Here is a 23,141-nt window from a genome sequence, read left to right as displayed (position 1 = left end):
CAGGCAATATAGGGACCTAGGTCAGCCAGGGCTAACTCCTGATGACCTGAGGCTGGTGTCCTTGCTGGAGATTTTGGGTGTGGGTCCTCGTGACCTTCCAAGCTGAAAGACCTTGTGAGCCCTGGCCTGGCTTCCGTATTTTAAGGAATCTAGGTGGCACGGGAGAGTCCAGAGCAGTGTCTCCACATCACATGACCATCAAAGAGCATGGGAAAAGGGGGACCCTGATGGGTCCAGGGAGGGAAAAGTTTCCCCAACCCCCACTCGCCTACTCTTGCTGTGGAGCAATCACTGCAAACAAGAAAATGTGCCAGGAGATACATTAAGTCTGTAAGGAAAGAAGGCTCTAGGCAAATAGCTGTCAGTCAAGGCAAAAAGCAAAACAATATATTGATTCTACTCTTTGCTCAATGAAGGGCAGCCTCATGCATAGCTCCCCTTCCCGTTTCCCCACCACATACACAGCAGTGCAACCATAAAAACAAAGACACACACACAAAATCAAGGCTTTTAAAAAATTACCAGGGAAAACTGATACCAAGAGGGGCCTTGGGAGAGGGAGACAAGACCAGATACTCTGGCTTACAAGGAGGCGGGCTGGAAGAAGGGAGAGGCTCCCCAAGGCCTGAGCTTCATCGCATGCCTGCGGGAATCTCCTTGCTGGCAACTGGACAACTGTTTCACGGTCTGGCTACGGACAGCCTGAGCTATCTGGTCTCCATCTGCAAGACTCGGGACTCGGGATGCTTGCAGCTGCCCCTTTTGCCCAGCTAACATCACCTCACGTCTATCAGTGAGGGCAGGGACTAGAGAGAAACGTGGTTTGGGGCAGAATTCTCGACTGTTGGTAGGATCTACTCAACTCGTTAGTAAAATCATTGTTGTAGTTTTAATGAGATGCCCCTCCAAAGTCCTGGGCATTGCAGTACTTGGTCCCCAGCTGGTGCCCCTTTGGAGGCGATTAGGGGGTGTGGCCTTGGTAGAGGAAGTACGTCACTGGGGTCAGGGCTTCATCTTGAACTTCCTTTCTGTGTTTACTGTTCTCAGCTACTGCTCCAGCCATCGGCTGCTGGCTCCCTCTTCTCTAACCCTCCGGAACCTTAAGCCCCAAACAAACCCTTCCTTCTATAAGTTGCCTTCGTCATGGTGCTTTATTACAGCAATAAAAAGGAAAATCATCTTCAGTCTCCAGGAAAATCGAAGCAGGCTCATCTAGGCTGCCACCCTGCATCCTCCACCTGCTGGAAGATACACAGCAGGTGGTCCCAGAATTACTATCCTGGAATTTGAAGGGCTGGAAAGGACCACGTGGTTAGTACGTTCAGATTTCTGCCAAGTCAGGTCCTAGAGGTCCTAGAGGGACGTTGCCTCTGGATGCTTCCAGTAGTCAGGTGCACACTCCTTAACACAGCAACCTGTCCCAAGTTTGCTTTCAGTAAGTCTTCCCCATGCGGGGTGAGGCAGCCATGGGTCCTCATCAAGCTTATAACCGTCAGGAGCAGACACACTAGTCCATTTTAAGGAAAGATTTGGGGAAGGTAATTTCTAGGCCCTTAGGAAAAGGCACAGTTACCCCAACACAGCAGATTGCTGCTCACAGAACCTCCCCGACAAAACATCCTCATCAGCCTCCATGGACCACAGGTATGCCAAACACTAGGGCCACATTAGATCAGAGTGTAAAAACAACCCAACCAAACCAAGCACAGCCACTTGTTACAGATGGTCCTCAGACATGTCCAGTCTGTTTGTGTGTCTGAAGACTCTGTGCCTTCTTTGGGGACAATGGTTAGCACAGAGTCTCAAACCTGAGTTTCTGAGCATTGCTACCCACCCGTTGCTTCAGCACTCAGGATCATAGGCTAATAGCCCTCTTTGTGAGCCCAGAGATGTTTAGGAGCAGGCTACGCTGTGTTTTAATAACCTTGAAAATTCCTTTTAGGCTTTCTCTAAGAAAAACATTAGCCTGAGTACCTTGGTTTAGATTTGACACATCTGTAAAATACACTCATTTTTTTTTCTTTTTTAAAGGAAGGTCTAGCTTACATCATGAGTGCTTTAGGGGAAGGTGGCACTGCAGGGCATGCCACCAGCTCCCAAACTGAGAAGGAACCCTCCTGGGGGAGTTACTACAAAGAGCTATCCCACGACACCTGTTTTGTAGTTTCCAGGATACTAAAGCAATGCCCCAAGCTACAAGCACTATCTCAACAAGGGATGGATGACTAGTCCTGCAATGCAAATGAGAAAACTATGGCTCAGAGGAGGTAGCCTTGGGCAAAGCCGTGTGTGTGTGTGTGTGTGTGTGTGTGTGTGTGTGTGTGTGTGTGTGTGTGTGTGTTAAACTGTGAAGCACAAACACTCAGTTTTACACAGCAACTGCTTGTTAGTAGGTACCCTGATACTTATCCTGAGCCAGGCACAGTGGAGCGTCCCTGTAACCCCAGCTCTGGGATGCAGACTCAGAAGGGTTACTACAGGTTCGAAGCCAGCTTGGTTTATGGAGACTGCCTCAGACAAGCCAGAGTTACACAGCACACTGCTGTCTCAAAAAGCACAAAAAATGGTTGGGGAAGTTGTAACTAACCCGGTGATGTCAGCAGAGGACCTGGCTAGCATGCAAGGAGTTCACTCCCCAGCACTGGACAGAGTGGACACGGTGCTTACGTGCCTGTGATCAAATCACAGGAGAGGTCAAGGCAAGAGGATCAACAGTTTAAGGACATCCTCAGCTACACAGCAAATTTGAGGCAGCCCAGTCTGGGACACATGAGATCTGGTCACAAAAGAAAGAAAGAAAGAAAGAAAGAGAAAGAAAGAAAGAGAAAGAAAGAAAGAAAGAAAGAAAGAGAAAGAAAGAAAGAGAAAGAAAGAAAGAAAGAAAGAAAAGAAAGAGAGAAAGAAAAAGAGGAGGAGGTGGGGGGGTAGGAGGAGGAGAAGAAGAAGAAGAGGTCGGGGAGGAACAACTTAGTCTATGCTTTCAGAGCATTTTCATATGCAGGTGACATAGATGGCTGGTGTCTGATAACAAACAGCAAAGAGCAGGAGGGGACCCATACATGAGGATGGCTCAAAGAATGGTCCAAGGACGCCAGCAGCCAGCAGCCAGCCACCCATGTGGTGCTAGATGATGCTGGTCTCCAAATGCTCTGCCCTTGCTATGGTCCAACCCTCCCCACTCCAATGCTAGCCAGCCAGGCTTCTGCCTTATTCGGCCTCTGTTCCAACCTCTGACACTGGCCTCTCTCCCTTACAAGCCTAGCACAAAGCCAGTGTTCTCAGGGGATTTGCCTAGGGGACAGGGAGGTATCAACCAAGCTACTATATATGACAACAACAACAAAAAAATGTCAGAGTTTTGGCAGAACAGAATCTGCATAATTTCCAAAATGAAAATTATGAGATGCTTCAGTTTGCTTAAGGAAATAAGTGAAGAGGTTTTAACTGGCTAGTTCAAGCCATAGTTACTCAATACCAATCTAGAAATAGCTCCGATGACCCCAAAATTTATGTTGCTTTTCTGTCACATCTTATTTTATCTTTTAACACTGAAATGCTTAATTGGGGTTTTTGACAGTTGAGTAAACTAAGGCACAGACAGAGCAAACGCAGCCTGCATGAACCTGTTAAGCAAGCGGACTAGCCAGACATTGAATTCAGGCTTATCGACTTCTAGCCCTACGAACGTTTTCCAACACACTCTGCGTGACCATCCCTGTCAACAGCTGGAATCTGCTCAAAGGGACCTTGCCCACAGAATCAGCAAGCACTAAATTATCCTGCACATGATGTCCTGGCACTTGAGTAAATCTGGCTTACACAAAGGCAGCATGGTAGAGAAGTCCCTCAGAAGATCCACTAACCACCCCCCCACCCCCACCCCCCGCCCAGTCCTTCCAACCCCTTTACCCCCCCCCCCCAGCCTTGCCAAGAGGAGGAAAGCATGCGCTCCACAGCTCCCCTTCAAAACAGTGAGGCAACAAGAAAGGCCTGGGTCTCAGGGGTGGACTCTATGCACAGGGCAGAGCCAGGCAGGCTACAAGAGGCAGACTGCCATTACTTAGCCACATGATTTGCTTTGCTGGGCCCACACTCACAACCACACAAAAGCCACAAGCACAGAGCCTCTCTCAACATAAATGCTGCAGGTGCTTGAGACATACCCAGCAGAAACACTCATGTGCCGAGAATGCACATGCGCGCGCGCGCGCGCACACACACACACACACACACACACACACCATACATGCATCCCATTCTCACCCTTTATTATAGCTATGACCAAGGTCATTTCCAGTCCAGGTTGCCATAGTAACTCCAGAAACTCTGCTGCCCTACAAGAGCAACTCGTGTGCTCAGGAGAGAAAGGACACAGCCCTTTGACAGCTTCTAATGACACCTGCTGTTGGTAAGGCCCAGCTCTGTGGTGGCTCATGTATGAGCTGATTTTAGGCTCTGGTCTGCCCAGAACAGCCACAGTGGTTTCCCTGGGCTCAACTGTAGCAGGTGATTCATCCCTGAGCCTGTGGTTCATGCGATAAGTTCTAACACTGCCCTGCGCGCCACTCTGTGGTTCTTCGCCTTCCTTGCAAGAATGTTTCCTCCCTCCTCTACGGCATGGCCCCAACTCTTGGCTGCTGCTACAAACACTAGCATTTAAGAAGGCATTGTCCTTTATGCCCTCGGATCTCTGGGTAAGGAGGCTGCAGAGGGGGCAGGAATTGCATCTCAGTCACACCGAACAAACACATCCTGTGACTAACCAGGGCAAGTCCTGTTTTACAATACACCATCGATTCAATCCCACAGACCCCATGGAGTCTCCATCAAGGTGCTTTCTTCCCCCAAACAGAACTAGCATAAGGAGTCACAGTGGTACAGGCGCTATGGCCTGGGAAGCAGAACAGAGGTGAGGGGCCCTGAAGGGAGGGAGTCAAAGCCTCAAGCTGGCCCCAGGGGCACAGAGAGAGAGGTGTTCCAGTCCTGACAGGAGCCCCTTCCTTGCAAGATTGCTTCCTCCCTCCTCTAAGGCAAGGCCCAAACTCTTGGCTGCTGTTAGAATGCTAGCATTTAAGGAGGCATTGTCCTCTGTGCCCTCTGACCTCTGGATAATGAGATTGCAGTGGGAACAAGTATTGCCCCAAGCTGGCCTCAGGGGCAAATAGAGAGGCGCCCCAGTCCTGGCGTGAGCCCACACCTTGCAAGATTCTACCTCACTTCCTAGTCTCACCAGTGCCTATCTGCCCAGTGCCCTTCCTCTAGTCAAGACAGATCTCCCTGGGGCTTCTCAATCCTTGCACAGAGGACACATAACCTGAAAGAACTATCTCGCTGAAATCTCCCCAATCCGTACTCATTTACAAAGGCGAGAGCTAGCTTTTGGTCAACAGAGATTTCACCTCCCTCAGCAAGAATTTGACTGGGGCTGCTTTCAGAGGCCCCGGAGAAAGGAAAAGACTTGGGCCTTTTCAATCAGCAAGACCAGCTTTCTAGCTGCCCTACATGGCTGCTCTCCCCACATCCTCCAAGGAAGCAAACACTTCCATTTGCACAACTAGAGCTCTTTAGAGGATGACTCCAAACGCGGTATGTGTGGAAAGCTCTTCGAAGGAGACTCTTGTGCAGGTCCAGCAACTGGCAAATGAATTCAGTCCACACAGGAGTGGCCTCCCTCCACGGATGGTTAGACTTGCAGAAGAAATGCACGCCCTGTGCCAACATTTTAACGGACACTTGCAATCTGAAGAACTTATGATAGAAAGGCAACCTGCTAGCCAACACTTGGTACCTGGAAGAGCCTCCTTGCGCCTCTGTACTAGGTGCAGGGGTGTGGGGGGGCGGGGCAGAACTCTCTTCAGTCAGAGATGCTTCCCGGGTCGCTTGGAGGTGAGAGGCTACCTGCAGAGTGTCAGTCTTGTCCTGTTACACCTCTGGACCCTGCCCAGAGCCCAGCAAGGACCTGTTTGATGCCCCCCCTCCATCTCCAAGCCTCACCTGGGTGGTATATCCACTTGGGTCATGACTACAATCAAATCGGTGACTCCACGTGGCTCGCATTCCAGCTGCTATTTCCCAAAACAATACGCAGTGTTGTGGGAACCACACCACCCTTTGAGCCAGAGGCAAATCCCAAGGGCAAAGTCCTTGTCGCTATCAGTCCCGGAGTCTCCAAGCTTCCATTAGACTTAGCTCTAATTGAGGGCGCTAAGTTCACTGCTAGACTTTAAAAAAATAAAATAAAATGGCGGACATTCTTCACATTCTCTATGTGATCTCAACTTTGCCCTGTAGAAAACCCTCAGGCCTGAAAGATGAAACTGTGTATCAGAAGTGACCAGAGCGCAGAGCCCCTGGTGGCCTGGCTGGTCTCACCGGCCAGAGCCTCCAAGGTGTTGAGGCTAAAAATGAAGCCTCAGTGTGGAACCCAGACCAAAGGAAGTGGGCACGGAGTCTGTGAGTCCGGGGTGGCACACGTGACAGACAGGCTGGTGAGACTGAGAGGGATGGAAGTCGCTGCCTGGAAGTTTGTGGAGCTGAAGTACATTTTACCCAGGCCACTCTCATTCTGAGGCCCCAGACACTGAGGTTTCCTTCGCTGACAAGTCACGTCCCCAAACTGCATGGACATACAATGGGGAAGACTGTAGGAATGGATTCCAAAGTGCACACAAAAAGAAAGACGCCCCTGAGCCAGTCCCAAGGTAGAAAGACTGGGGTTAGCAAGAGAAATCCCCTAATCCTGCCTGAGTGAGAAAGAATGCAGCTTAGGAAAACCGGCTCCTCACTTTTCACCAGGACCAAAGTACTCTTTGGCACCCCTTCCCAGCTCACAACATCCTTTCAGAATTTGTAAATAATTTCCCTTAATTCCTATCCCAAAGAAAATGATCCTTTATTCACTTAAATGGAAACACCTCCTACCTGAGAGTCAGACCTAAGGACGGTTAGAACAAGCTTGTCTCACACGGTCTGTAGCCTTGCTATGGCCCCCTCCCCCAGGGACCGACGCCGTACTGTCTCCGCGTGAGCATGCACGTTGTGCATCTGAGCCTAGACCTTGCCCCCCAACGTCCTCATCAAACAGGCACAGATGTCAACTCTTCTCAAGCCTCTTGAAGAAGGAGTTACAGGAGGTACCGCGCCACCCCCCTCCACTTCCCAAATTGGCCCTTACTAGGAGCCCCGTGTGATTGATCCTAAGGCTCCAGCAGCTTAGACTGTCACAGAACCAGCAGCTACTATCATCTCGGGGCCCCTCAATAAGCTACTGCTACCATTTGGACACCACATAGCTCCTGCAGACCTAGGTATGAAAGCGAGGTCCTTGCTAGTTAGTGACGCTACTTGGGAGGTCGTGGGAACTCCCGGAGGTAGGACCTAGCAAGAAAAATAGGTCACGAGGTGCAGGTCCTTGGGGATACTTCGGTCATAGGTCCTTCTTCTTTTATTCTTTGGTTCCTGTCTGCCATGGAGTATCATCTTCTTTTGCCTCACATTCCGACCACGATGCTCTGCCCACGCACATGGACCCAAGTACTCACAGACTAAAAGCCCCTGATACCACCAGGCAAAACAGACCCTTCTTTTCCCTCCCTTACATTGTTTCTGTCAGGCATTTAATCACAGCAAAACAGCTAACACAACTACAATAAGCAGTTAAGATGACATCTTCCTTGGAAAGAACTTCTAGGCTTTTCTTCATTTTTTTTCCCCATCACTACAATCACTCGCTCACTCACTGTCACCTCAACATATCTTGGGCACCTGCTTCTGTACCTCTATATCCCCAAGCAGACCCCTTAAAACCTGCAGGGAGCAAAGGGAGAAACCTCAGTGTCTGCACTGGGCTCTCCCACTACCTTCCCCACTGGAATCCAAACTCAGCAGAAGGCAGTAAGTGTTTTCAACACTTATCCCCATGCACAGGCCCCAGCCCCCAAAGCATTCAATACAACCAGCCCCCTGCTCGTTTGACTCAACAAATGCCTATTCTCAAAGAAACCTAAGCTGCCCTGCCTCTGGTTCACTTCCCTCAAAGGAGGCCATCCTGAGGCCTGCCCCTCCCAGAACCGGGAAGTCCCCAAGTGCCAGCACTAAGTGGCACTCAGACCAGGAAAACCCATGCGGCTGAGGCAGCTTCCACAGGCAGCAAGACAACCACAGTGCCAGATCCTCTCAGGCAGGCTGGACTGACAGCACTAGTGACAGGCAGGGCCTCTTACATGGCAAAGCCATAGTTCAAATATTTATCGTATGTGTCTGGCTTTCACACAGAACGCGCAACCTGCCAGTTACCACTGTTTACCTTGGTAGAAATTCACGGGAAATCTTAGTCTGAACAGGCCCAGAGTTTATTTTACTGCCAGAGAAACAACTTTCTTTGATAAATCATCCGTGTGACAGTGTTCCTGAAAGACCAAACAAAGATCTCAAGCCTAATCTACGGCCTTTGAGAAGCCTTGCAAAGCTAATGCGTGTTTAATTGGCTGCTCTAAGCAGGTTGGGGCAGGGCAAGGGTCTGACATTTCTTTGGCCATTTGTTCTCCTTTAAAAAAAAAAATACAGATTGAAGCTTTTGGCTCATTTCTGCAAAACTGGATGAAACCTCCCAATATCCCAAGGCCCTTTTCTTCTGAATATAGCCCATTTGTGGGGCTGAGTGTCACAAGGAAGCCATTTGAAAAGAAACTCCGGCCTGGAATACTGCTTGAGAAAAAAAGGGGAGGGAGAGGGAGGTGCACCGACACAAAGGGGGCTCTCAAATCTCTCTGAAACAGACCCCAATAAATTATGAGCGGAATATATTACGGATAAGATTTCTCAAAAGCACGCTGACACAAAAGAGAACGTCAGTGGGCGTGTCCTGGGACTGGTGTAGATTGGGTTATAATTGTCTGGCGGCTTCCAGCTGCATGACTGAAAAGTGTCACCTAATGCAAGTCCGGTCTCCTTCACTTCTACAACAGACAGGGCCTGAGGCTTGGGGGAGGGGCAGCTGCGTGCTTGCCTTTGGTTTCGTTAACTGCACAACCTTGAAGCAACACAAACATTCAAGTTTTTCCAAACTACCTCATAAAAACCTTCTCCTAATCAGAAATATTCCATCCTACTTCTGTTATTATTATTATTTAGTTTAGTTTAGTTTAGTTTAGTTTTCTCTTTTTGCTCAATAAGATGGTTTTACAAGGGACAGAATTCTCCTTGCTAGACTGAGTTCCACCCTAAAATAGTTCTTCGAAGTAAGCGAACATTACTATGGGTTAAATAAGCTTCCATAGTCCAGGAAATGGAATTAATTAATCTACTTGATTAATTCAGTTCTCTGAACAACATAATGTTGGAATTACCATTTGAGAAGCAGGCCCAGGGAGGCTGAGAGACTTTCTTGTGGTGGCCCAGCTTAAAGGGTTTGGATTTAGTCCAAGTCTATCTGGTTCTGTCAGCTCAGCCTCTCTACCGAGAAGAAGCCCAACAATGGTGGAGCGAGCACCTTCTATGCATAAGGCACAGGGCATTTCAGTTCCACATTCTGAGAGCAAAGGGCACTCCTGCCCCCTGCCTAGGAGCTCCTCTACCTACTGGGCAGGACAGGAGGGTAATGGGCACACAAGAAGGAGAAGGGAAGACCAGAAGGTATGGTCTAGCCTGCTGCCAAGCAGGGACACTCCAGGTCGGGAAGCCGTGACCTAACTCCTTTCTCTTGCTTTATCGGGCTATAAAGGGAAGGCATGGACTGGCCGGTCTTGAGGTTCCGCCCAACTCGGCATATCTCTGCCAAGACAAACTAGTGCAGGTAAGTAAGCAAGCTTGGGCTGTCACCAGCCCCACGTTCCAGCTTACTCCATCTGCCCTCGTCCACCACCCACCCACCAGGAAGGCTTCAAAAGGGTGACAGTTGAGGGCAAATCCTCTTTGGCTACCTCATCCATGACGCTTATAACCATCATATACCAAAAGGACAGAGAATGCCAAGCCTTAGAAGGTAGGGCAAAGGCACCAGCACTGTCGGGTCCCCTCCTGGGAGGTCCCTCGAATAGCCACCTTCTTCATCAAGAGGGAACGGAGAATGGTGTTAGCCGGGGGCTGAGTGGAAAGGGGAGGGATTATTATTTAATTGAAGTTTCAGTGCAGGTAATTCCAGAGGCAGGCCTGGCGACGTCCTTGCCACAAGGCGAATGTACTTAACCCCACTGCCTGAACTTTCAGAAATGGCTGAACCGGGTGAGGTTTCTGTTAGGTAGTTATCACAATGGAAGGAGGAAGTTAGGCAAGGGGTTGGACTGGCCCAGCCAGGGGAATCTCAGCAGTCAGAGGGGAGGGTACTTCGAAGGCTTCTAAAGGACACTGCACGGCAAGTGCTGGTCCCAAGGGATAACCCAGTCAGAAGGAGACTTAACTACAGGACAGGCGTCAGCCAGTTCAAAATCATCTGAGCACATACCTAAATCTGTAAGACAAACAAATGCAGCCATACATCCCAGCATGAAGAGGGTAAAAGGTTGAAGAGAGAATTGGGTTTGGTTTTTTAAAAAATGGCAGAAGTGAAAAGGGTTCTAAAAATCACTTCTTACTTCCTTGGGGGAAAGTGGTGAAAGTTCTACTCAAGACATGTCTGTTTTAAGAAAGAAAGAAAGAAAGAAAGAAAGAAAGAAAGAAAGAAAGAAAGAAAGAAAAGAAAATGAGCATTCCTGATTTAGGCTGGTAGGATACTATTTCATCTTCTCTACTTCTCACCAAATCTGTACCCAGATAACAGCTACCATCTTGCTAGGGGAAACTGAGGCATGGGGAGTTTGAGAGGCCTGCTCAGCATGGCAAGGCACACATACAGCAAAGAGATAGTCAAAAGATGCATTCTGCCCCATCCTGCGGTTCACTATTTTGAAGGTGCAGGCACGATGCTCAGCGACATTTGCCTAACTTAACATCTTCCTGCCAGCCACAAGTCAGCGACAGGGGGAGGGTTCACCACACTCACTGGAGGGGAACATTGATTCTTTACACCTTTTCCTCCTTGTTCCAGCTGTCCTCTCAGACCCTGCTTCCTTGGGCCCGTCCTTTAGGTCTGAAGCCTTTACTGGCACTCTCTGATTAGTGACTACGACATAGACATTATATTAGCTATAGGACCCTGGAAGGCTTTCCAGGTTTTGAGCTTAGCGTGGTCCTCCATAAGTTCCTAACTCGTGCATAGGAAGCCAGGTTAAGATGAGACGCAGGCTAGGAGGTGTCTTACGCCATCGAAGGGCTGAACTCACAATTCCCTACACTTGGAACACTTGACAGAACTGTTCCGAGCTCAGAGAGCATGCATGAGACACTAGGTGCTGTCAGTTGACTGCTGTCTTCTAACACCCCCGTCAGCCGTGTCTACTGGATTTTACTTTGAGTGAGCTGGACTAGGTCCCTCCAAACTAAGCATGTTGCTTCCCTCAAATTTAATAACAAATTGCACATATCCACTTGGAAGGGATACTCTCCTTCACTTTGTGCCTGCTGTGTATGAGACGTTGTCCAAGGACTAGTTCAAGTATAAATGGGCCTTTTTTTGTTTTAAGACTAGGGGTTTTCTTCACATTTTAGCAATAAAGTTATGCTTTCTTTGTCAGTGGTACAGGAAGGGAGAGCCATCTATTAATCACACGGAAGGTAAATACGGCCCCAGACACAGAGCCTGCTCTCAAGCAGCTACCGAGCTACAACTGCCGCGCTGCCAGCTGGTTCCCCCATTTCCAAGAGGAAACTGAAAGTTTAGTTTGGAAAGTCTGAGCTGACTTTTTGCAAGAGCGCAAACTGCCTTTTAGTGGCGCTCGGCCCAACAGCCGCTCAGCTCAGCCGACACACCTTGAGAGAGTCCTGAGGCAGAGCAAGAACAGACTCACGCAGGAGCAGGAGCCACAGGGAACCCTTCTAGGAAACACTCCCCGCATCGACTCTGAGCTTGATTCCTGTTCCTCTCTGACTAATGTTCCTTAGTGCCAAGTACAGTTTTTTTTTCACTTTGAGGAAACATAGGAAACAAACAAAGGGAAGATATTCTCTCAAAGGGAAAGGAAAACTTCAGGGGCAAAGAAACCTTTTTCCATGAGAAGAAAACACGAGGCTGGATGAGAACTGGTGGGCCCCAAAAGAAGCTAGACAAAGTGGCTAGAAGTAGGTTAACAACCCCAGGCAACTATGAATCCAACTGACAGAGAGACAGACAGACAGACAGACAGACAGACAGACAGAGACAGAGAGACAGAGACAGAGAGAGACAGAGGGAGAGAGGGCTATGGGAACAAGCCATTAACACTAAGGCTGTCAGTGTGGAAGCTTGCACACTGGCCTCTTTAAGAACAGAACACACACCCTGTCATCCTGCAGTGGGAGGTGCTGGGAAAACTAGAGCAGAGCTGTGAGTCCTAACTGCCATGTAGCGGGCAGGGCGACCGCCATTTTGAGTCTGAAGGCTTTGCATCAGCTAACCATGGATTCCCTACATCTGCTGCTTGATCCTGGCGGATCTAGTGGCATTCCTGAGCATCAGCACACAGACTTTCTACTGTTGCTTTTGCCTGCTGAGGGGGAAGGAAAAACGTGCTCTGCTCTAAGAGGGTAGAGTGCAAGAGTAGAGACTACAGCGAGGCCGAATTACCATGGGGTTGGAAACACATCTTTCTGGGGAAAGGCAGCAGGCTCGGCATGGCTGGCTCCACGCTGGCTGTGGGAGTGCTGGCTAAGCTGACAGAAGAGCAAAGAGAGAGGAGAGCCACTGAGTGTGTGTGCTCACCCCTGAGGAGCACACTCCTCACACAGTGCTCTGCAGCAACTGATGTCTTCCCACTGGGGACACCGGGGCCACTTAATACAAAGCTTGATCCCTGCAGTGGGGAGTCAAACACTCTTTGCCGTGTGTTAGCTTGCATTGTCAAAGGCCTTTGTCTTCTAAGCGAATCCTATCAGCGTGGCTGACTGCCTCTCTTCCTCGAGTTGGACCAAGGGAGGCGACAAGTTTCTCAGCAAGGCTGCATTCTGTAGGGCACTGGGAAGAGCAGGGCTAAGCTCGGTCCCCACAGAGAGACAGGGAGAAGGAGGAAGAGAGCGTATTTATCATTCTTTCTGAAACCTTTACAAACAAAAAGCCAAGAAACTCTCCCCTGTCCCTCGGAAAGCCTGCCGCGCCAATCTTCACTGGGCACATTCGGGCACCTACAAACCACAGTCATGGTCCCGTACATCTGACAGGAGTGCAGGAAGCCCACCCCACCCCCACTGAGTCTGCATACTCCAAGAGAGAAAAGCAACTCCCTGCACATCATTGTTAGCATTTGGTAAAAGGAACCATAAGGTCTTAGAAGACCTCATGAACCCCAGAAGAAAATACTCTTAGGGTTACAGGAAGGCAGTCTTAAACAGCCCATTCCTCCGGTCCACCAAGCCCTCCTGGTTATTTATAAGAGGCACTCCATTAAGTAGCAGTGGCCTGGGAGCTTGCAGCCCCAGCAGCGACCTTCTGCGGTGAGGGAACGCCCAACAGAGATGAGTCATAGCACATCCAGTGGACTTCTGCCTTCATTAGAAAGCCAACCGTAGCATATCAGGTTCTTTTGGAGGCTTGCTTGCCTCTTTAAACCTTGATTTCAAAGTGCATCTACTGTAGCTGCCACAAAACCCTCAGGGACAGAATTTGGGTAAAGAATTGAGAGAAAGGGAAGAGAACTAATAATTTGGGGTTGGTAAGTGCCACGCAAAGATCCTGGACCTATGTACCCTTTCTCCACACGACTGCGCTGATTTGGGGCTCTTTCAATTCCTATAACCTAAATGAAACCCACCACTCTCTGGAAAGCCAGTGTCTGGTCAGGATTTTAAAATCTAAAGTTAAATTTTAATTATTCCAGGTACATATATTTGGACCAACGTAATTGTTTGTACTCAATAAATGTTGAGTGAAAGGAAACATGCAGATAAAGACTCACACACACACACACACCCTGAGTTGGGAGCTTCCTTAATAGAAAGGCAATCACCCCCATACCTTCAATTCTAGGGGTTTCCATCCCTTTTACCTGACCCCTGAGAAAATTCCATAAATATGTGGCATCCAGCAAAGCATTATTTTCTGGGTTCCATCTGGGATGGTTCCCCAAACTCACACTGTGTCAGGGAAACTGGGAAAAGTGAACAGTGTGATTTGTCATATCTATTATCTCTACGGTGACGGGGTGACATGGGGAACAACAGCCTCCTCTTTAGCCCTGGGGGGGGGGGGAGCCTTTGGGATCTCAGCTCACTCCTCCAGCCCCTCACCATGTAGTAAAAGGCTTCCTGCCAAGGATCTTCTGAGAGTCTGTTACCCTCTTGTTTTCTTTAGTTCCTGGTTTATCTTTGGGAGGGACCCAGTATATCTTTGTTGATCAAAAGCTTGCTGCTGTAGCAATAGGGAGCTATGTACCCACACACTGTATGAGGGAGACTCACCAGAATGAGCCCAGTTTAGGGCACCCTCGAGGCAGGAAAAGAGAGTTAACATCAAGACGGGAATAGAAGAGTAATCGGACTTCGCGGATACCACTGCACATCTATAACATATTGTTTGTTTGTTGATACAGGACCTGGCTATGTAGCCCAGACTGGTCTCAAACTCAAGATTCCCCCTGCCTCCACCCCTCAGTGCTGGACTATAGGCATGCACCACCATACCCAAAGTCTTGATAACATTTTAAATGACTCAAAATAAAATTGTAGAAAATGGTGACCTGAACCTATATTCTCAACAACTGCAAAGTAGATGCAAAAAGATGGAGCATCTGAAGCTAGCCTGTGCTACATAGCCAGTGAAAGGCTAGCCTGGGCTACATCCAAGACTGCTTATAAAAACATCTGCTGTGACTCACACAACCAGCACAATGTAGCAGAGACCAGGTGTTTTTCTTACAGATACTTATTGTCCTCTTGGTAACAAAGGAGACAAATACAACACTTGATAACAGAATGAAAATCATCAGAAATGAATAGAACCTTCTTAAGAATGGGTGGGCAATCAGCTTAGCGTGTGATGATGCTCGTCAACATGGCTGACAACCCAAGTTTATCCCCAGGACCCACATGACAGAAAGAGACAATCAACTCCTGCACGTTGCTCTCTGACCTCCACATGCATGAACATGCACACATAGTTTTAAAAATAAATAAACAAATAAACATCTAGTTTCATTAAGGTTGCTGTGATGTTTGGATGGTTTGGCTTCATCTGCAGACACCCTGAGGTGTCAACTCCTTGGGGCTCAAGCAGGTTCCCACAGGTGAATAGCTCACTGGAGCACAGCACTTTATGGCATCAAGAGTCACCCTGGACTTTGTCATGTCAAGTTAATGAAAACACAGAGGAAGTGGCTCTGAAGAGACGTGAAGACTCACGTTACCTACCTTTATGCTTTCTCCGGTAAAAGCTGTACGGAACTCCTCCCTTGGACTTCAAGCATCAGCCCGAATCTGTCCTACAGCAAAATGGTTCTGGCCCTGGCTGCCGTACTACATCCAGCAATGGAGACCCATGAGAGGTAGGGAGGGGGCTCCAGAAGGACACAGTTCGTATTTATGTTCTCAGAGGTTCAGAGGTCACTGGGTTTCCCTGTTGGCCAGAGAGGCCATCCTAGAAGAGCCTGGATTTGGTCCCCACCCCAGTCTAGGCCCCCCCTCGCTGGCAGCTGCAGGTGCTGACTCAGAATTCTTTTTTAACCCAGAGTAACTTAGGAAGTATGGACAGAAATCACACTCCTGTGGCAACGGCAGTGTTCTCTGCCTGGTACACCCTGACTAGGGCGTCAGGTGACTCCCCAAGGCATAGGAATCTTCCCCTCCTGGGAAGGCACCCCACCCAACCGGGGCCATTTCAGCCCAGGGTAGAGTTGTGCTGACACCTAGGGGCAGATGTAATAATCAAACCAGAAAGAGCCAAGCCAGGGCTGCTACTGCAGCAGGTGGGGAGAACTTTGCCATCCAGCACCTCAGCCCCTGGCTTCATCCCTGTCCCCAAGTCTGCCTCCCTATGGCCATTAGTGAAGGTTCCCCCAAAACCCAAAACATAGAGACACAAACAATCCAACTTTAATAGCAAATGGTCGATGCTCCACTCCACCTAGATAGACTTCCTTTTTTTGCCTGAGAATGAAAATGAGGATGGAGGCAGAAGATGCGATGATCAAACACGATGCCCCCCCCCCAATGAGTTCCATGTCCCCAGGGGTGGGGGAGGGGGGAGGGGCAGACATGAGACAGGGAAAGGCAGGGATCCCAAAGCCCCACTGGAGGCCGGAACTGTATCTTACCAAACTCGCTTGCACAGAGATGCTCAATGATGGCCTCGGATTTCAGCTCGTTGTCACACGGAGGACACACTGTCGTACCTAGCAAAGGAAAGCGAGCAGAAACAGAAGCTGTAAGTCATGGTGATGGGGACCCCCCAGACAAGAGGCCAGACTGGAGCCAGGCTAACAGGAACTTGAGTAGAGGTCTTCTGGGGCGCCTGAGAGGCTTTCCTGTGAGACTCTGGAGAGGCTGGGTTTCCTGTGAACAGCAATGCTGGGCTCTTTCGTGAGCTCAAACACACAAGCAGTTTCCGTCAAACATTCTGGCCTAGATATGTTGAGTGTGATGATTATTTCATCTAGTGCTATCTGAGGTGGGCAGAAGCAGATCCAGGCTGCTGTGAACACCTGAAGGGGTAAAAAAAAAAAAAAAAAAAAGCTGGCAGATCAACAGATCTTCTCATGGACTGTTTAAATCTAGTTCCTCCTCTTCCCCTTTATCCAGCTCCCTTTCACTCCCGCCTCCTTCATATTTGCAAACTCTGAACAAGACAGACAGCCCGTCAATTTGATCAGGTCTCTAGGACCAAAAGACCAGTCATACTCAATTACTCAAGCCCAGGGCCATGAAGTGCCATGGGGACTCCAAAAGCGGGCTATGTAGTGGGGGAGGGGAGGAACCAACAAGAGCCACCAAATGGAGGGACAGAGCTGGTGGGGGGGCGGGGAGGAAACTCTCCGAATGATCTTTCATGAAGTGCTTTGAAGAGGGGTGTGAGTGTGTGTGTGTGTGCGCGCGCGTGTGTGTGTGTGTGACAAGCCACTGGGAGTCAGCCTGTGAGAGGTGGCTTCAGAGACCCCCTTGGAAGGACAGAGAGAATGTGTTTATAGGAGACTCCTCCAAAAGTTGAAGTAGACAGCCATCTCCCTGTAATTCCTCCTCCTCATTACCTAACTTACAGTTTACCAATGACCTAGAAAGCCTAAGTACAGTCCACTCCCGGCACCCTGGATGCTGGAGGCCAGAGGCTGACTGGGGTGGAAAGGAAGTCACCCTGAGAGGGAAGTTAGGTGTGCTGAGCGCCTTGTCTCGCTGGCTTCCCTTTTTTTTTTTTTTTTTTTTTTTTTTGTCTCCTGTGACTTCACCATCGCCATCTCCTCTCCCTCCCTCAGGGCTCAGGCTGTGCAATGGGCACCCTCAGGACCAGCTGCCCCTCCAAGGCAGAGGACACATCCCCAGCCTCCTGTGTCCACCAGTTTCTCTCACACACACCACACCCTGGCAGCCACCTTTCACTTTTTAAGGGCAGAAGGAACCACAGTGCAAGCAGAGGCTAGCAAGACTCTTTGGGCCAGATGTTGCTCCACTCTCAGAGCTTGGGAGTGGGTTCTGGAAGTAATGTGTCTGAGCAAAAACAAACAAACAAAAAACTTTTTCCCCAGAAGTCTCCATCATAGTGTTTGCTTGCATGTAAAGTAAGAAAGAAAAAGGAAAGGAAGTAATGGACAGAATAATTTCCTTTAGGAAGAACACAACCATGTAACCTATAATAGGAAAATGAACTGTATGTTTGGGTTTCCTCTCTGGTTCATGGTTGCTTTTTTTTTTTAAGTAGAAGTTATCACTTTGGAAAGTTGAAGGTATAAAATGTTCAGCAAACCAGTAGTGAACATAAAGACCAAGTCTTACAGGTCTCCTTGGTGCACCCCCAAATTCCACTGGCACTCCGAGGCTCTGCACCCCAACAGGAAGGATGTTTCCATCTGTGGACTCAGCTTGCCCTGCAAGCCCTCTCAGTGGCTTCTGGTGGGGAGGGTGCAGGGTGAGGGGCGCAGCGCTGCTGTGTGTTCAACACAGCTAGCTCTCCCTCCGCTCAGTACTTCCAGCCAGGAGCTGAGCAGCCTTCACTAGAGAGCGAAGAATGTGTAATGCAATATTAGTCTCTGCCCCTCGTGTATCTCTGGGGCCCTGCAAGGCTGCCTCACGGGAGGAATGAAGCACCGAGCCTTCCACTGAACAGGTTAACCAAATCCTGGCTGTAAAGTGTGCGGCAAATGAATCAAAGACTAAAAGGTTTTGTAGTTTGTTAATGTTCATGAGAGAGCAGAGGGGAAAAGCCAACCCTGGGATCGGGATTAAGATGACTTTGTGAAATCAGTGTGCACAGGGAGCAGTGGGTGAGAGAGAGGAGTGGGGAGAGAGATGGGGGAAGGGAGAGGCAGAGGCAGAGAGATTGATTTTTCTCTGGGCCGTTAGCTCACCGAGGAGAGACTGGGAGAAATGAGGGCTCCACGGCCTCTCCAGCCTGTGACAAACAGCCTGGCTGATTTAACCCACACAACCGAACAAGATATGCTCACTCACACAACTCAGTCAAACCTGGCAGGCGAGGAGAATGACAATTTATTAAGTTAGTCTAACGTATGTCCAAGAGTTGGAAGTCAGCTTCCTGGGACGGACAGCACAATTGCCTCTCCTGTGACAGAAAGAAGCCAAGGTGGCGTGAGCAGCCACTGAGAGAGAGAGAGAGAGAGAGAGAGAGAGAGAGAGAGAGAGAGAGAGAGAGAGAGACTGTGTCTATGTGTGTGTGTCTGTGTGTGTGTGTGTGTGTGTGTGTGTGTGTGTGTGTGTGTGTGTGTGTGTGTTTGGCTCATTCCTCATGATCCAGTACTCCTAAAGCTCTATGTGTCAAAGCATATTCACAGATGTAACGCTGGATAGATGAGGAACAGAGTAGGGTACCTGTATGGAACTTACTATCATCCCAAAGTCCCAGGTCTTGTTCCAGAACCTCAGGTCCCGAGGACCAGTAGTGTAATCCGTCTTAACTTTCTCCTATACACATACAGCTTAACACTCAGCTGGCAGTCAGATGACCCTCTGGGGGGAAGGGGGTGCACAGCATGCGGGATACCCTCATAATGAGGGTCTGCCACTCTGGGGAGACACTGGTGCCTTTCACAAAGTCAAAAATCACTTAAGAGAAAAGCAGGCCCAGCCAGAGACGACAACACACACACACACACACACACACACACTATTCTTCACTCAGCAAAGAATCACTCCATCACTCCACCTGAGCACTGGGCATGGAGGAAGCAGATGCCTGGCGGTAGGCAAAGGCATCCAGAAGTAGATAAGAGTGAGTGTGCTGTTGCCCTGCAGGTCTCTTGGAGGTACTGGTTGAGGGGTGCACTCTCCCCTCAGAAGCAGCACCACCCCAATCTGGTCCTCTTCTCTTGCCCCCAAACATCAGCCACTTTACACAAAGCTGTTTTCCACAGGTTTCGACGTTATACCCCCACCGCCCCCCCCCCACCGCCCTGCGGGAAAATGGGCAATCAATCAGCAGCCATGGGGACTAGACAGAGTTGAAGCAAAGCTGGCCACAGGCTCTCCTGGCAGGCAGGAGCTAGGAAGGAAACTGTGGTCTGCAGGGCTCGGTGGAGGCTCAAGGGGGACAGAAGACTCAGTGCTGTAGCCTAGGGAAATAAATGTTCAACTCTCCCCCGGCAGGGAGCCACCTCAAATGGCTGCACATACCATCCCTGAGGACCAGTGTGCCCAGGGCTACCAGCTACCTTCCAGGATGGGGCCCATGCCAGGCAAGGGCAATCACTTTGGACCTACCTTCCTCCCTAGAATGAATAAGAGAGTTCAAACTTCCCTCATTCACGCCTACCCCAGCCCTCACTCTGCAGCGGCTCAACAGGGCACTAAACAAGAAGCCTTTGCACGGAGTGCATGCCTGTAATCCCAGGACGGAGGAGACTGAAACTGGAGGAATTTGTGTTCAAGACCAGCCTGGGCTGTACCCCAAGAGACTAAGACCCTGCCTCAGAAAGCCAAGACACTCAACACTCCAAGATAAGCTAAAGTGTCCTCTTCAGAATGGCTAAGGGGTGGGGTGGGGGCGGACTGGGCGGGGTGTCTGCTTCTGTGACACGGGCCACTGGACGTGAATATCTGCTATTCCTGAGCCTCATCCCGCAGGCAGGAACCCAGTCCCAAGAACCTCAGGGCAGTGGTGCAGCTCTGGGTTCTGTTTCTGTTTGTTTGAGGTTTGTTTGTTTGTTTGTTCTTTGAGTCTCCAGATTATCTTTTCCCCTTCTTACATAAAAATTTCCCTTTAAAAACGGGGTTCCCAGAAGAAATTCTAGTCTCCCCCCCCCCGCAGGGTTCAGACTTTGCAGCGCCCAATTTGCAGGTCCTCACCCCCCCCCCCAGGAGGAGATAAACAATGAGCTAATTACATTTTTATCTTTCTAATTACCTAAGGATTTGTGTGAATGAGAGGCGCGGGGGGTGGGGGTGGGGAGAATGCAAGGATAGTGGACAAGAGATTTTTGCATCCCCTAGATTTGCTAAATTCAAGGTTGTTGCCTGAAGAAACGAAGAAACATAAAGTGGCGCTTTCTAAACTTCCTTACCTCAGCCAGTTCGGCCACACGACTGGAATATAAGCTAAGCGGAGAGGGTTTCTTGTTGTTTGTTTTGTTTCTAGAAAAAAATACTTAACAAACTTATGAAAATAAACAAACGCCTCAGTCTGAGTTTTTCTGCAGTTTGAGTGAGTTGTTTTCCTAGGGAGCAGTCTCTGTTAACAATTTTGGATGGGGACCCCGCGATCTCTCTGAAGGGATGGACGACTTCCTTTTATTTAAAAACCAAGGTTTAGCTTTGTTTCAGGTAGAGAAAACGCCAGAGCGGCTTAGAAAGAACTGCTCCAGGTCTCCCTCGGGCCGAGGCTCCCACAACAAACTCGGGGCACCTGGGGCGGGAGAAGAGCCAAGCAATGCCTGGGCCTCCTAGAAGCTCTCAGAATCGGGTTTGCACACCTTGCGGGCTGCGGTGCGAGGCTCCCCGGCTTTGCCCCTCTGCAGCCCGGGCCAGTGCGGCTGAGCGCCAGGGTTCGTAGGCTTGGGAAGGCACACCCTTACCTTGGGGCTTCGAGGCTTCGGTGGCATTGGGCGGGGTCATGGCGATGCAAACATCGCCCTCGGGGAACTTGTCACACTTGAGCATCTCGGGCCAGTAGAAGCCGAAGAACTGCATGACCGGCTCGCACGAGTCGCGCACGGCCTCGCAGAGCCAGCGACACGGGTAGATGGGCCGGTCCAGACAGACGGGCGCGAAGAGCGAGCAGAGGAAGACCTGGGTGCCCATGTGGCAGTTCTTGTTGAGCAGCGGCACCCAGCTGCTGGCCTGCTGCTTCACCTCTGCCATGGTCTCGTGCTCCAGCAGGTTGGGCAGCACCATCTTCTTGTAGCCCACGTTGTGGCACAGCCGCAGGTCCACCGGGATGTCCACGCACTGCGGAGGCTTGGTGTAGAAGCGCCCACTCTGGTACGAGCCGATGTCCGACTGGAAGCTCACGTAGTCGTACTCGCTGGCCGAACCCGCGGCCAGCAGCGCGGCGGCAAAAGCCAGCAGCACGCCCGAGGCGGCCCCGCCGCGGCCCCGCGCGCTGCGCCCGCTGCCCATGCTGCTCGGTGACGTCGGGGCTGCCCGCGCTGCCTTCACGCGCGCGTCCCGCTGCAAACTTCCCGGAGCCTCCGGGGACAAAGGCGCAGTGCCGGGCCCCGTCCGGCTCGCGGCGGCGCGCTGCTCCCCGGCTCTGGGGCTGATGGGGTCCTCGGCTGCCGCAGGCCGCGGCGGGGCTGGCGCGGAGCAGGGAGTGCGCGGGGCCGAGTGCCGTCCCGGCTCGCGGAGGCGCGGCGGGCTGCGGGCTGCTGCACCTACTTGCGTCGCTGCAGCCCGAGTGTGCGGTGTGCGGGTGGCCGAGCCCTGGATCTCCCGCGCGCAGCCAATCAGCTCTGCGCTGCCGGGAGCCGCTCTCCATACCGCGTCAGTCAGCCGCGCAGTTAACCAATCGCCGCGCCGGCCAGAGGGATCGGTTTACTAAACTAGACGCAGGTCAACACCCCTTAAAAAGCAAAACCAAAAACTAAGCAAGTACTTCGAAGAAGGCATATATGCAAAGAGAAGGGAGTACTTAGAAGTGTGGGATGGATAAAGACAATGTTGGACGCTGTAATTAACCCGAGTCGATTAAAAAAAAAGGAATCTTCATAAGACTTACAATGAATGCGATTGTGAAGATTTTTTTTTTCTACACGTTTTCTTAGTTCCAAGCAACAACTCACCAGACCAGCAGTTTTTCGCTCCGCGGTTTATTCTTATGTACAGAGGCAGGCTGCTTCTCAGCTGCTTGCAAGGGCAGGCTGAACTTAGAAGACCTTTTAAATTCCCAGTGAGTCTGGGCTTTTGCAAAGACTAAAAGAAGGTGCTGTGTGTGCCTGCGTTCAATAACATCTTTCCAGGTGCCTGGAGGCAGAAAGGGAAGGGGGCTCGCTGTAGAGGAAAATACTGTTCACGTAGGTGTTAGCTTCCGAGGACAGTTTACATTTTTAACCGGTATTTTTTTTTAAGACCCCATTCAAGTCCTAGCTCAGCAGACAGCACATCTGTGCGCAAATGTATACACACTGACATGTTTGTGGTTTAGAAAGGCAAAGCATTAAAAACTCGAGCACTTGTTGGCATGACTAGGGGAATGCCAACTCCATCAGTCAGATATACATGCTAATTCAGAGGCAGTTCAGGTCAAAACCAAAGGTGTGGCGTTCCTCCCCACCCCCACCTCCCCTGTAAGGCAGAAAAGCCAAGGAGCAGGAGGAATAGCTGAGCTGTCCTCTAGCCGCCTCCCAACCCCCACTACTCACTTCTTAGGAATTACTTGAGTGTTTCAAATTCTCCCCCCACCCACCCCCCCAAAAATCAGAGAGATAAGGGTGTAACCAAGAATGCACAGAAGGCACAAGGGGTTCGTGAAGTTCTCTGGGTCT

At 50.2% G+C, this 23,141-nt stretch overlaps 1 protein-coding gene across 1 annotated transcript in view; it reads right to left on the bottom strand.

Annotated features, from left to right (window-relative positions):
- SFRP1 (secreted frizzled related protein 1) overlaps positions 1 to 22,099 on the bottom strand; it is a 41,049-nt gene extending 18,950 nt beyond the window's left edge. The window contains exons 1-2 of the mRNA XM_084760035.1: positions 21,234 to 22,099; positions 16,314 to 16,391 (exon numbers count right to left, since the gene is read on the bottom strand). Coding sequence (XP_084616161.1) covers positions 16,314 to 16,391; positions 21,234 to 21,777 — 622 coding nt within the window. The 5' untranslated portion in view covers positions 21,778 to 22,099. The remainder of the gene's footprint in view (positions 1 to 16,313; positions 16,392 to 21,233) is intronic.
- Positions 22,100 to 23,141: the final 1,042 nt, after the last annotated feature.

This window comes from Acomys minous (assembly GCF_964271855.1).
Source record: "Acomys minous genome assembly, chromosome: 15".
Classification (NCBI taxonomy): domain Eukaryota; kingdom Metazoa; phylum Chordata; class Mammalia; order Rodentia; family Muridae; genus Acomys; species Acomys minous.
Note: the sequence above shows the minus strand (reverse complement) of the source record. Positions and strands in the feature narration are given on the sequence as shown.